We start from the raw sequence: 11792 nt of genomic DNA, 5'->3' as shown, positions 1-11792 counted from the left end.
TAATGCGTAATATTAAGGAAGTTAGAGCATAATGGGTGGAATTGATAAGAATTATATTATTGATGGTATTTTAGACTAAAGACATGGGGATGGGCTTAATTGAGAAACTGTTTTTTTTGTGGACCAAAATGCATTTAAGTCACATGTGATGGGCCTGTTTGCCATTTGCCCATACTATTAATGTTTTTTCACGATTGTAAAATACCAAAATACTATATTGCTAAAAACTCAAAACCAAAATAAAAGAGCACCCATAGCCATAGGCCCAACCACGTCAAATTGGGTATACTAACGAATAAGATATTGCCACGTCATGCAAAAAGCTGACCTGTACTCCGACTGACCAAAGAACTGAAAAGTCAACGCCGGCACCCCTCATATACATCGAATTTTACAAAATTACCACCATCGTTAGTCACAGAGCTGTAATTAAGCAAAAGATTTAAGAATATTTTGGGTTGTCCATTTCAGATTTCTTCAATCAGTTGCGAATTTACGACGGTTAAATTTTAGAACCAAATTAAACCCTGGGCTTAAAAAATGCATGCGCAAAAAACGAATTAAATATTTTTTTTTAAATTCTCGATCTGCAAATTTCTGAGCTCCGATCCTTCGTCAATGGCCGCTCCTTTCTTTTCAACGCCTTTTCAACCTTTTGTTTATCAGGTAACTGTTTGCGTTTACACACAGTAAGTGTTTTCACTGTATGCCTGTTTGTGTTTTTGAATTGGGTTCTTTTGATTCCTCGAATTAGGGTTCTATCTCGGTTTGTTTAAATTTTTTTTTTTCGATTTCTTCCATCAGCGATCCTAATTTTATTGTGTATGTTAGGCGCGATGCCGCGAAATGTATGGTGAAACGAAAATTAGAGATAAATTTGATTTCCTTTTCGATTTCTCAATGGAGATTTTCATTTCATGATTCACTATACAAATAGAGATAGACTCTCTTCACTCTCGTTTGGGCTGTTCAGTGGCATTTTGGAAGTTAGTTGTGGTTAAAATAAGGGGAAGTCAGTTCTTGTTTTTTGATTAACTATTTTATTCATGCTATGGAAAAAAAAAATTTATCTGCGTGATTTTTCACCCCCGCCTCGAGATAACTCTACGTAAATAGATCAGGTCGTAACAGTCACCCAACGAAGCTTGGGCTGTTATTTTACATTGTTATTTTCAAAATGCTATTGTGTGTTTGATCAAGAATAAACCATTTATGGTTCTTGTGTAATGAAGATGCCTTTTTTTTTCTTTTTTTTTTTAATGTTCACTATATAGTTCTCGAATTCCAGTTTAAAGATAGTTTCCATGTTTATATGTTATTTCAGAGCCCACAAGATGCTGTGACACCTTTTCAGATCTTGGGTGGGGAAGCTCAAATAGTTCAGGTACTAGGCCAACATCAGAGATTCTCTTTCTTTTTTACAGAGAATTACGATATTGAACCTAATCGACTTTGTCACTGCCTTTTTTCTGCTCTGTAGATAATGTTGAAACCACAAGAAAAGATTATAGCAAAGCCTGGTATGCTTTTCTTAGTAACTTTGTGAAATCGGCATCCTTATGTTTGTTTCAACTGAATAATAGTATGTTTTGGTTGCTTGGTATAATGTGTCTTTGTTCCCATAATTAACAACCTAAATCTCTGATTTGGTTTCACTTCGTGCTTGCCCTTTTGTGACGAGAGTTGGTACAAGACCAACATAACTTTTGCATTTCTCGAGGATTTGGAAAGGTTCCATTACTTAAGAAAATAATTATTTTTCCTGTGGAATTTCATTAACTTTGTGTTACCAAATTGAACTCATCTTCAAGCGAAATCGAATTTCTGTAGGAACATGTGATATCCTTTTCTCGCCACTTTCAAACAAGAGTATTCGTTCAAAATTTGATGGTATAGAACATTAATATTCGTAGTACATGCTAGGCTGTATGCGAGATAGGGTAAACTGTCTCCAGTTTCTATGAACCTGGACATATAAATATTTGATTATTTTCTGTATGCTGTAATCGTTAACTTGTTTTGATAGAGCTGCCATTTTAGGGAGGACGTCGAAAATGATTCACAAGGTTAAGCTGCATATAGGAAAATAATCAAATATTTATATGTCAAGGACGATTGAGTACTGTTTTCAATCCACCTCTCTTGTTATCCCTTAATGTTTTTTTCCTTATTTCTATCCTCTTCCGTATGTTTTCAACCAATAGTAGCCTTCTCTTGGTTATATAATTTACTATACTATATTGAAACAAATTTGTGGAAATGTCACAATCTTAATCTTATATCATATTGTTTTCACTCTTTCAATCTTGCCAAATTAATCTAGTACAACGTTTTCATTTGCTAAGTTAGCAAGAAAGATACATGTGAAATTCTGATTTGTTTGTCTAATTAGGTGTGATTTTAAAGTATTAAATTACTGCTTCAAAACACAATATAGCTTTTACTAATTATTCTGCATTTTGAATTTATGCATGTATTTTATCTGGATGGTTTCTGCAGGCTCGATGTGCTACATGTCTGGGTCTGTACAAATGGAAAATGTTTATGTGCCTGAAAATGAAGCGGGTGTACTGCAGTGGCTTCTTGGAAAGAGTGTTACTAGCATAGTTCTTCATAATACTGGTTCAACTGATGGGTTTGTGGGAATCGCTGCACCTACTCTAGCCAGAATTCTCCCGGTATGTTGTTTTCAAAGGATATAGGTTTACTATATGATTTAAATCATTAATTATTAGTTGGCTATTTTTATATACATTACTCGTGCAGATTGATTTGGCACTATTTGGTGGTGATATGCTGTGCCAGGTATCGATCAATGATGTTAAATTTGTCGTTGAAATATCTCTTGCCTTTTCTTATTCCCATATATGGTTGATTGACCTTGGCTGAACTGGAATATGACTTCTGCTAATATTTGTAGCCGGATGCATTTCTTTGCTCAATTAATGATGTCAAAGTCAATAATACACTCGATCAGAGGGCACGCAATGTCATTACCACAGCTGAGGTCAGATCTGGATTTTTCTTCCTTTAAGCTTATTGGCTGTCATTATTGCATATGGTTCCTAAATTAGTCATTCTTGCAGGGATTTTTGAGGCAGAAAATATCTGGTCAAGGGCTTGCATTTATAGTTGGCGGTGGTTCTGGTATGTTCCTCTGAGTTGCGTTGCTGTTATGCAGAACATTTTTAGCCACAATACGCATGCTTTCTTGTTCCACGCAATCAAGATAGTTTAATTTTCCTTCTTGCAATAAAAGAATTCCATGGTTGGTTTCACGGATGACTCTGTGAATTTTGCATGTGGCAATTTTGGGCTTGCTATGATCTTTATGTGATCTCTTTTTTGTTGGAAAGATAAATCAAATTATGTACTCTAGAATTAAATGAGGGGGAAACAGTGGGAGAGAGAATAACCTGGAAATTCTTGATTTCTATGTTAACTACTTAACCACAAAGAATAATGCCGTAGATATTGTATTTTGCGCACATTTAACATGGAAGAGAGTTGCACTTGTTTAAACGCACATATAATTGATGACAACCTAAGTAAACTGCTCTGCTAAATCCAACTTTTGACATGCAAGAACCACAAATCTATAATCTATCTATGAAATTAACCTTTTTCCTTTCTGGAGAGAGTTAAGCTGTTAGTTTTAATGTTAGAAGAATAAGGTACTTGTATACCCCCTTTTGGCCCCAGGCCAAGACTGTTTGCATGCACTCGTTGACACTGTTGAAGAAGACTGATGACATATTAATTATCTGGAATCACTTGAAATTTCTTCATGCTTCTACTTTTCTGAAATAGTGGTACTCAACCTTTTTTTATGTAGAAATACTTGAAAATTGGAGTACATGCTATATCATTGTTGTTGATTTGTATATAATCTCGACGACAATGGACTTTGTTTGACTTAACATTTATAAGATAAGAAACACATGCTTCCATGACCCCAGTACGTGGAGCAGACCTTATTGTTTTGATTTTGTTAATTTCTGAGAGAAGACAGATGTAAATGGTTCTATAAAATGCTCGTGAAGGAAGTTTCACTGTCAAAATTTGTGTAACATAATTTTGTAACCGAAAACAGAAAAAACATTTTTGAGTTATTAGTTTTATACCATAGGTGTTTTAAGATATGTAATATCAGAGATTATACTATCTCATAAAGCAACACTAGATAATAAATAATTTGTATGAAACTCTTCAATCTGTTAATATTTGGAGCCCCTGATTAACATGATCTTTTAATATCGTAATTAGGTATAGAGGTATATCTTGATATAGGATCAGGGTATTACAATCCGTAAATCATATAATAGGCCCCGTATCATCTTTTGTGTGTATACCAGAATCAGTTCAGAATAGATAGAATTTATCTGATATAAAGGGCTTAATAGTTTTAAAGGTCCACATGACGAATTGCAAACTGCCTTATCACGGGAAGAAAGTGCTTTATTTTTTGAATTGTGACTGACATCTCTTTTACTTCTATTCTAACTATGTTCTATTCCTTTTGCTGTCTGTGGTGCTTGTTAGTTGTGCAGAAAAATCTCGAGGTGGGTGAAGTACTAGCGGTTGATGTCGCTAGCATAGTTGCAGTGTCGGCATCAGTAAATGTACAAATCAAGTATAACGGTCCTATGAGAAGGGTGGTTTTTGGGGTGAGTATACTTGTCATCTATCCTTAAGACATACTTGTTGCATATAACTTTTTGTTGCCAAGAAGGTTTGAAATATTCACGTTTACATCAAATGTTTTCTCTATTCTCTTCTAGAAGGCAAGATAAGCCATGATAACATAATTTTGTGGGTCGACCCGGCAAGTTTTTAAGGATACCAAACATCAAACAAAGTCCAATTATTTAGTTAATCGTGGCTAATCTCCCCAACCAAACAGGGCCTTAGTATCTGATAAAGTTGGTGAACCGAGTTTGCAAAGGTCATGATCAGTTCCAAATTTGTTTCTGACAATTTTGACTGATCAGTAAAACATAATTTGAATGCTATATTTCCTTTTTATTATAAAAAAAATGTTTTTTTTTTTCTGAAATTGTTCAACCTATCTTGAAAAGTTAAACGGGATTGAATTGTTCATGTCGATACATATGAATGTGCTTTAGTTACTATAGGACAAGATTAGTTTAAAAGGCATAGCCTGATCATAATCTTGGATTTTAAGATAGTCGGTGACATGGTCCATAGTTTCTCAATTACTTTTGATTTAGATGTCTGGGTTCACATATATTTATTTCAGAAAATAAATTCCGTTTTTGGATTTTGAGTGTCATGTTTATAGATACTTATTTAGCTTTAATAATTTAGGGTTCCAGGCCAGGAACTGGTAAAACTAAAAGAGACACTGTAATAAATCTGAAATGAGACAAAAATGCCGAGTGTGAAACAAGAAATCATATCATGCCGAATCTATACAGTGTGGTGTTTAATGAGCTTTTGTTATGCTTCGGTCTTCACCTTATCCTGCTTGAATTCAAGAGACTTGTGAATCAGTTCATTTATTATTATCTCTGAACACCTTACTTTTCCATACAAATAGATTGATAAGAGTACATTTCCGTACAAGCAGTCGATAATGTTAGGCATGTGACATAAAAAATGTGATAAGGGAACTGATGGAATGCTAACAGTTGTCGTGATTTTGTTGAAAAAGAGATTAATATTTTAGGATTATTGGGTTTAAGTTTCTTGATTGTGTATACTAAAGTCCCGGACTCTCGAGCTTCGGGCAACATGAAATTCTCTAACATTCAGTACCTTCGTTCTGCTGTTATCTAATTGGCTATAAATTGATTGTTTACTTGACGTGAAATATTTTTGTATTTATTGGATTCTAATAATTGTGGTCATGCTTTCGTTGCAGGGTGACAATATGGTCACTGCGGTTGTAACTGGTCCTGGCATTGTCTTCATCCAGAGCATGCCCTTTCAACGGCTTTCTCAGCGTATTGCTCGGTAAATCTACTTTTTTTTTTCTTTTTCTTTTTCTTTTTCTTTTTCTTCTCAGCGTATTGCTCGATATTGTTTTTGAGGGGTTTATTTGTATTTGTTTGTTCATAATGTTTTGACAGGGCCGTAACATCTCCGAACATGAGGGACAATCCCAAGTTCTTCTTCCAGATAGCCATCTTTTTCTTTCTAGCATATGTTGTCGTTGTATCCTCTCTAATCTTGACCGACATATGATTTTCACTTCTCGGATTTCTCTCTTTAGGTTATGTGTTATTTATTATAAATTAAAGATCTATGGAATAGAGATTTATAGGGGGTTTTTTTTCTGCTCTTCTTTTTGTTTTTTGGGCGGAGGTTTGGATGGAGATGTGTATGAATGATGATGGAAAATGTAAAGAGCACATTACATGTAATTTAACTATATTTAGTTTTGTCCCCCAAAGCCTAGATTTATAAAACTTGTCACTAATGCTAAAAGTATATGTTTTGCATTCCCTATGACATAAATTGCAATTTTCAAAATGAAACCACAAATGGTGACAAGTCTATTGAGATTGGAGATCTGATAAATGTATTGCTCTTTCTCCGACTGTCTGCAACGGTCTAAAACCTTTAATGGCAAGTAAGCAAACAAGGACGAAAATTGGATATATATATTACGACAAAATGGAAGTACAAGATAAATGAAGCAATCTGGGAAGCTCAAAGACAAAATAAACTTCGAGAATTCTAGCTCCAAACACTGTTTGGAAACTCTCCTCCTCTCTTGCAAGGATTTGGTAAGTTCAGATGTGCACATAACAAATGCTCCCGTCTGAAATTGTCCTTGGTCTCAACGACAAAAGGCTGGAAAATGCTTATCTTCATAATCGACCCACGAGCAGTCTTTATCTGCCATGTTGAACCATTTAATCAACACTTGAGTAACAACCTCCTTTGTATCAACAACCTGCGAGCAAGGATAGATTGAGGTTCAAGAATAATGTGCGTGTGTGCTATGTGATGTACAGTAAAACCTCGATAAATTAATAACTTCGCTTAAATAATAAATTTTGCCGGTCCCGACTCGGGGACAACGTACTAAATTAATAATTCGCTAAATTTATAAGATAATACGCATTCGAATATTTTAGGAAGCCCCATATAGTATATAAATTAATAATGCATAAACATAATTCTTAAATTACATGGTACAGTATATATTTATAAACCTATGATTAATAAAATATAATTTAGTTGTCGCTTGTTTCTCGATGAAATTCACATTACCATCAATCTCGTCTCTCACTTTTCTTAATATGGTTAGAACTTCTTCTATAATTTTCTCATAACTTAAAAGAAAATTGTTCAATACCATTGTTGTTTTAAGAGTTTATGTTTGTGAAAAGGCTCTATAGTGCATTGAACTAATGGTACAATGAATAATATAGACGTCAAAAAATTAAAAAAAAAATGTATTTACATAAAATAATAGTAAAAATAATTCCATAAATTAATAAATTATTAATTCATGTATGAATTAATAATTATTAATTTATTGATAATTTAATATTTCGCTAAATTAATAGAATTTTGATGGTCCCAACTGTATTAATTTATTGAGGTTTAACTGTATATAGGTAAGTGTTTTTGATTGATTTGGGGCCCTATCTTTTTTTTTTTAACTAAGAGACATGAAAAATAGGATGAATCCTAGAATTCTCTAGTAATTCTAGTGTGTAAGCTACTTCTCCAACCTTCCGGAGAATTTTATAAGGCCCAAAAAACCTTGCGGAGAATTTATGATAGGCGTGAGATCTCAAGGATTGCTGCCTATATAGATGGTGCTGAATAAAGACACAATCTCCCACCTCAAATATCCTCTCATCCTCTCTTTTTCTGTATGTACCTTCATCCTATTTTGAGCCTTCTCAAATTGTTGCTTAATTATTCGAATGATAGCTTCTCCATTCTGGAAATTCTTATCTACCAAGTTATTAAAAAATTCCAAAGGCAACTATGGCAAATAGAGCGGATGTTTAATTTATGACTATAATGATTTCATAAGGAGAAGTCATTGGAGAGGAATGATAAGTGGTGTTATAATACTATCCATCCAATAGTAACCATTGGACTCGTTCCATGGGCCTTTCCCTAGTCATGCATCTCAAGTAGCATTTCAAGCCTTTGTTGACCATCAGCCTAATGATGGTAAGTAGGGGTGAGCAAAAAAAACGAAAAACCGAAAACCGAAAAAACCGAGCCGATATGTACCGTCCCGACTTAAAACCGCATACACGGTAAATTTTTTTTGAAAAACCGAAAATATCGGTTTGTGTATGGAGAATTTAAAAATTACCGAACCGATTTCCCGAACCGAACCGATTTATACAACATGATGTATTTTTGATATATATTATAAATACTTACCCTAGCGTGCCTCTATCTTTCGAGCGCCTCCATGTGACATCGTTTTCTATTAATTAATTTTGGTTGTGACGTGTTTTTTATTAGTTAATTTTCGGTTGTTATTTGTTAATTTTCTCAAATAAATATAATGAAAGTCCAAATATATGGGTTTTATGCCGAACTGGTTCGAACAAATAGACGAAATCGAAACCGAAAATAAACCGAATTGATACCGAAACCGTTAACCGAAAACCGAAAAACCGATTCATACCGAACCGAAAAAAACCGACATATTCGGTTTTTAAAATATGAGAAACCGATATTATCGGTACGTGTTTGGTTTATTGGAAAAACCGAGCCGTACCGACCCGTGCACACCCCTAATGGTAAGCAGTGAAAGGGTGGGTGGAGCTGAGTTCCTTAGAGTTTGAAAAACTACTACCAAAGCTAGGGCTCTATCACTCACTATCACATTTTACATGTCATGTAAAATATACACATTATCCAAGAAAGTTTGAGCTACCAAATTAGTTGCATAAGGATGTTTCAATGCTAAAAAAATGGGCACCTCTGCTCATCCTTCCCATCACCACAAATATAGCATATATTTCCCCAAATGGCGGTAAACCTCCAATGAAGTCCATGGAAATCTTGTCCCAATTTTTATTGAGAATGTGAAGAGGTTGCAGAAGACCTGGAGAAGTTACAGTCTCACATTGTTCCTTTGACCCTTTCCAATACAACAGTTGTTTGATCCTAAAGGGTACTGTGAATGTCTGAATGCCCTCTATCAGATGAGCTATGATAGTAGTTCAAGATCTTTTGTTTCAATGACTCCTGATTACTCACCATAATTATACCCTTGCTTAGTAATAACTGATTATCCTAGCTAGGGTCGGAATGGATCGGTTTTATCGGCCAACCGATCTACTTTCGACCCGCTTCTTTCGGCTGATAATTTTATTGTCGGACCGGTAATTTTAACCGACTTATATATACATGGATCGGTCGGTGGTTTTCAGTTTATCAAAAGTCGGTTGGTCGGGTAATATCGGCCAACCAACTTTTTTAATAATTTTTTTTATTATAAAGATTTCATTGTAATTCTTATTTTTTTTAATGTTAAAATAATAAATAAGAGAGGCAAAAACTTAAAACTCAAAGCACAAATTTATAAACCTCTCCATACTATTTCTATTTTATAATTGTTATTTGATATTCTTCATATATATTTACTTATTGTAGAAGTTTGATAAAAAAAAAACTCTTAATTTTAAAGTTAAATTTTTTATTAACATAAGTTTTCCCAAAATATTAAATATCTTTGAAAAAACTTATAAAAAATCTTAATACTGTAAAAAAAAAGGTTAAGAAAAAAGAAGTAACAAAAAAAAAAAATAATAAATAATAAAAAAATAAATAGATGGCCGATAATACCAACCAACCACCCATTGTGTACCCTCTAAAGTCGGTTGCCATTACCCGACCCGTAATGGTCGGGCCCGTAATGATTTTCAATTTTCTGGCAAAATCGGGTGGTTGGGTCGGTAGGGCAATGTTTGGAACCGTTTTTATTTTGTTCTCACTGTTTCCCCAAAACAAAATGAGATTTATTACACTTTTCAAATCATTTTCTCAAAACAATTTCAAAAGTTTCTCTCTCCTCCAGACATGATGTGACTGCTACAGTAAAATGATTTGATTGCTACAGTAAAAAATGTCTTCACTAAAAAACAAATAAACATCACTTCACCTTTCAATTTTCTTCTTCAAAAATATCTTTTTCTAACACCTTTAAACATGATTTGACTTCTACAGTGTATTTTGTCTCCTTCCAAAATACAAACAAACATTACTTTCATTCTCAAATTATTCCCCCAAAACATATTTCCTCAAAATGAAATCAAAATAAGATCCAAAACGGTTCCAAACATTGCCTAGGTAATTAGCTGATAATTACCCGATTCGACCCATGCCCAACCTAATCCCAGCTATAAGATGGCTTTGAATTAGCATCATTCTGCAGAGTTGTGATGTTCTTCTAGAGCTTGAGATCAGTTAGGTAAGTGCCCTTAATCTCCCCTAAGAAATAACATTGAGCCACTACTATTGTTTGTAATGTAATTCCAATATTAATTCATGATAGCCCATCTGCCACTACATTTTCCTTCCCTTTCTTGTAACTGCCAAGAAATCATACCTCGGGAGTAGAAACTCTTTGTTCAATTAAAGATTTTATGCTTTGATGGTTTATCCTCAAGAAATCTAATGTCCTTTCTCAAGTGCTCTATGTGGCTGAATTTGAATATGCGAGTTCAGGGATGAAGAGAGAGACGAATGTGAGTTGGGTATGATTTAAAATTGATTTTTAAAAAGGCATTTTATGTACTTCATGGTGGGCGAGGGGGGTCTGTCAAATTAATTTTAAAATGCAGGAAGTATGCACCAAGATGTAATTAGCTTGGTGGTTAGTTATATATAATTGCCACATGGGGTCCCTAAAATAATCCCAACATTATAACATACTAGCCTTTTCGCCCGTGCGATGCACGGTATATTATTTCAAAAGTGAAAAAATATCAATTTCATTATCTCGTAAGATTTGAGATATATTGATGAAAAATAGGAGATTAATAATTGTTGAAAATTATAGTTAGAAAATTAGTAGAGAAAAATATTAAAAATAAATAATTACAGAAGTACCACTATGGTAGGATTCTTCACGGGTTAGTTTCAATTTTGATAATTGTTAAAATTATAGTTAAAAATTAGTAGTATTAAAAATATTAAAAATAAATAATTACAAAAATACCATAGGGTTTTTCTAGGGTTGCCCAACGTTTCTTTCTTTTATATATACTAGCATTTTTTCCCCGTGCGATGCACGGGATATTAATTTAAAAGTGAAAAAAAAATCAATTTAATACATAATAAAAAAAATATAGTACATTAACTTAGTAAAAATTAATAATGTAGTTTTACTCATATTTTATATAACATTAGTTTTTTTTAAATCTTACATATTAAGATTTATAATCCAAATATATAGGTTTAGATTTAACAAGTTTTTCTAGGGTTGCCCAACGTTTCTTTCTTTTATATATACTAGCATTTTTTCCCCTTGCGATGCACGGGATATTAATTCAAAAGTGAAAAAAAAAATCAATTTAATACATAATGAAAAAATATAGTACATTAACTTAGTAAAAATTAATAATGTAGTATCACTCATATTTTATATAACATTAGTTTTTTTAAATCTTACATATTAAGATTTATAATCCAAATATATAGGTTTAGATTTAACAAATCGAATTTCTATCTTTATATATTGAGATTTGAGAGATATTGATGAAAAATAGGAGATTGATAATTGTTGAAAATTAGTACAGAAAAATATTAAAAATAAATAATTACAGAAATATCATTAG

The 11792-nt window shown here is 33.2% G+C and overlaps 1 protein-coding gene across 1 annotated transcript; it reads left to right on the top strand.

Moving 5' to 3' along the window:
• The first annotated feature begins 325 nt into the window (after positions 1–325).
• On the top strand, positions 326–6415 carry LOC105948673 (hypothetical protein). The gene is made up of 10 exons (XM_012971903.2): positions 326–666; positions 1325–1384; positions 1481–1520; positions 2500–2678; positions 2767–2805; positions 2921–3007; positions 3087–3147; positions 4543–4667; positions 5885–5976; positions 6093–6415. The coding sequence occupies exons 1-10, from the start codon at positions 619–621 to the stop codon at positions 6205–6207; spliced, it is 846 nt and encodes a 281-aa protein (XP_012827357.1). The 5' UTR covers positions 326–618; the 3' UTR covers positions 6208–6415.
• Positions 6416–11792: the final 5377 nt, after the last annotated feature.

This window comes from Erythranthe guttata, chromosome 1 (genome assembly GCF_056151865.1).
Source record: "Erythranthe guttata isolate IM_541 chromosome 1, IM_541, whole genome shotgun sequence".
NCBI lineage: Eukaryota > Viridiplantae > Streptophyta > Magnoliopsida > Lamiales > Phrymaceae > Erythranthe > Erythranthe guttata.
Note: the sequence above shows the minus strand (reverse complement) of the source record. Positions and strands in the feature narration are given on the sequence as shown.

Coding starts and splice junctions, on each gene's coding strand:
- LOC105948673 (XM_012971903.2), top strand. CDS start 619: ATGGCCGCTCCTTTCTTTTCAACGCCTTTTCAACCTTTTGTTTATCAG. Junction 1,385..1,480: donor GGGAAGCTCAAATAGTTCAG/GTACTAGGCCAA, acceptor TCTGCTCTGTAG/ATAATGTTGAAACCACAAGA. Junction 3,148..4,542: donor TATAGTTGGCGGTGGTTCTG/GTATGTTCCTCT, acceptor GGTGCTTGTTAG/TTGTGCAGAAAAATCTCGAG.